Source organism: Triticum urartu, chromosome 5A, assembly GCF_056163025.1.
Source record: "Triticum urartu cultivar PI428250 chromosome 5A, HENAU_Tu73, whole genome shotgun sequence".
Taxonomy (NCBI): Eukaryota; Viridiplantae; Streptophyta; class Magnoliopsida; order Poales; family Poaceae; genus Triticum; species Triticum urartu.
In genome coordinates, this window is record NC_141877.1 from 627,549,385 (window position 1) to 627,550,582 (window position 1,198).

Consider the following 1,198-nt stretch of genomic DNA (forward strand, 5'->3'; position numbering starts at 1 on the left):
CGGCCGCCGATGGCGACGCGCTCCTCGGCGAGTCCTGGCCCCGCAGACGTCTGCCCCGACGTGGAGCGCACGTGACCGGCGGCCAACCACCTGGCTGCTAGCCCCTCGTACGTCGCCTTCCTCTTTCCCGTCTCTCCAGGCCGTATATATAGAGCCGCACACACCCGACCCAAACACAACAGCATCACAAGCTCGCAACAACAGGAACAGCCAGCCACCTGCGCTTCTACACCTTCCGGTGATCATATATTTCCCGGCCGCAGTCTACACCTTCTCGCCGGTTGGTTTGGTTCATCAGTAGTCGATCCATCACAGCTCGGCGGACCTCCATGACGAAGCACCAGAGAGCACCGGCGGACCAGCTCGTGTCCCTCTCCCTCTCGCTCTCGCTCTCCCTCGGCGCCATCGCCGACCGCAACACCAAGAGGACGCGCCGCGCCGCCGCCGCCGGTGGGGAGTTCGTGTGCAAGACGTGCGACCGGTCGTTCCCGACGTTCCAGGCGCTCGGCGGGCACCGCACCAGCCACCTGCGAGGCCGCCACGGGCTCGCGCTCGCCCTCGCCGGGACCGGGCCGGAGCCCAGGAAGGCCACGGACCAGAAGCAGGGGCACCAGTGCCACGTCTGCGGGCAAGCGTTCGAGATGGGCCAGGCGCTTGGCGGCCACATGCGCCGGCACCGCGAGCAGGAGGCCGCCGCCGCCGCGGTGGCGCAGGCGCCGCCCGTTCTGCTCGAGCTGTTCGTCTAGATTGGTGAATGGTTAATTAGAGTTCTACTAGGACAGAGTTCTTGATTAACATGTGTAGTGTACGTACGCGATTGGTTTGTACGTTTCTACACGCAGACACACTCGTAGCTAGCTATTGATCGTTGGTTCATTCATTCGTCTACTTTTGTACTACACATATTGGTGACTTGTTCATTCATTCATTGGTACGGAGATTATATATACACGTTAACTCATTTGCTCGTCTATTTTGTTCCAACTAGCCTCGTGTCCCGTTTTATCGGGAGGAACAAGTATGTTCTTTTTGTTCCATTTTTCTTTCCACTTTATTGATTTTTTTTATATCTTGTGTGCTGACTGGGATGCCACTGTTGTAAAACCGTTGCCGCGTCAATGTCAAATGCACTTAGTGGGGGCCAGAAGGCAAATCTTCATAGTTTGAGATTCTAGTGTTTCTTACAGGGTGACTCCAG

At 57.7% G+C, this 1,198-nt stretch overlaps 1 protein-coding gene across 1 annotated transcript; it reads left to right on the forward strand.

Moving 5' to 3' along the window:
• On the forward strand, positions 1–977 carry LOC125506273 (uncharacterized). Its single transcript, XM_087525034.1, has one exon. The coding sequence runs from the start codon at positions 330–332 to the stop codon at positions 744–746; it is 417 nt and encodes a 138-aa protein (XP_087381160.1). The 5' UTR covers positions 1–329; the 3' UTR covers positions 747–977.
• Positions 978–1,198: the final 221 nt, after the last annotated feature.

Excerpts from the sequence above, each read along its gene's own strand:
- LOC125506273 (XM_087525034.1), top strand. The coding sequence starts at position 330 with ATGACGAAGCACCAGAGAGCACCGGCGGACCAGCTCGTGTCCCTCTCC.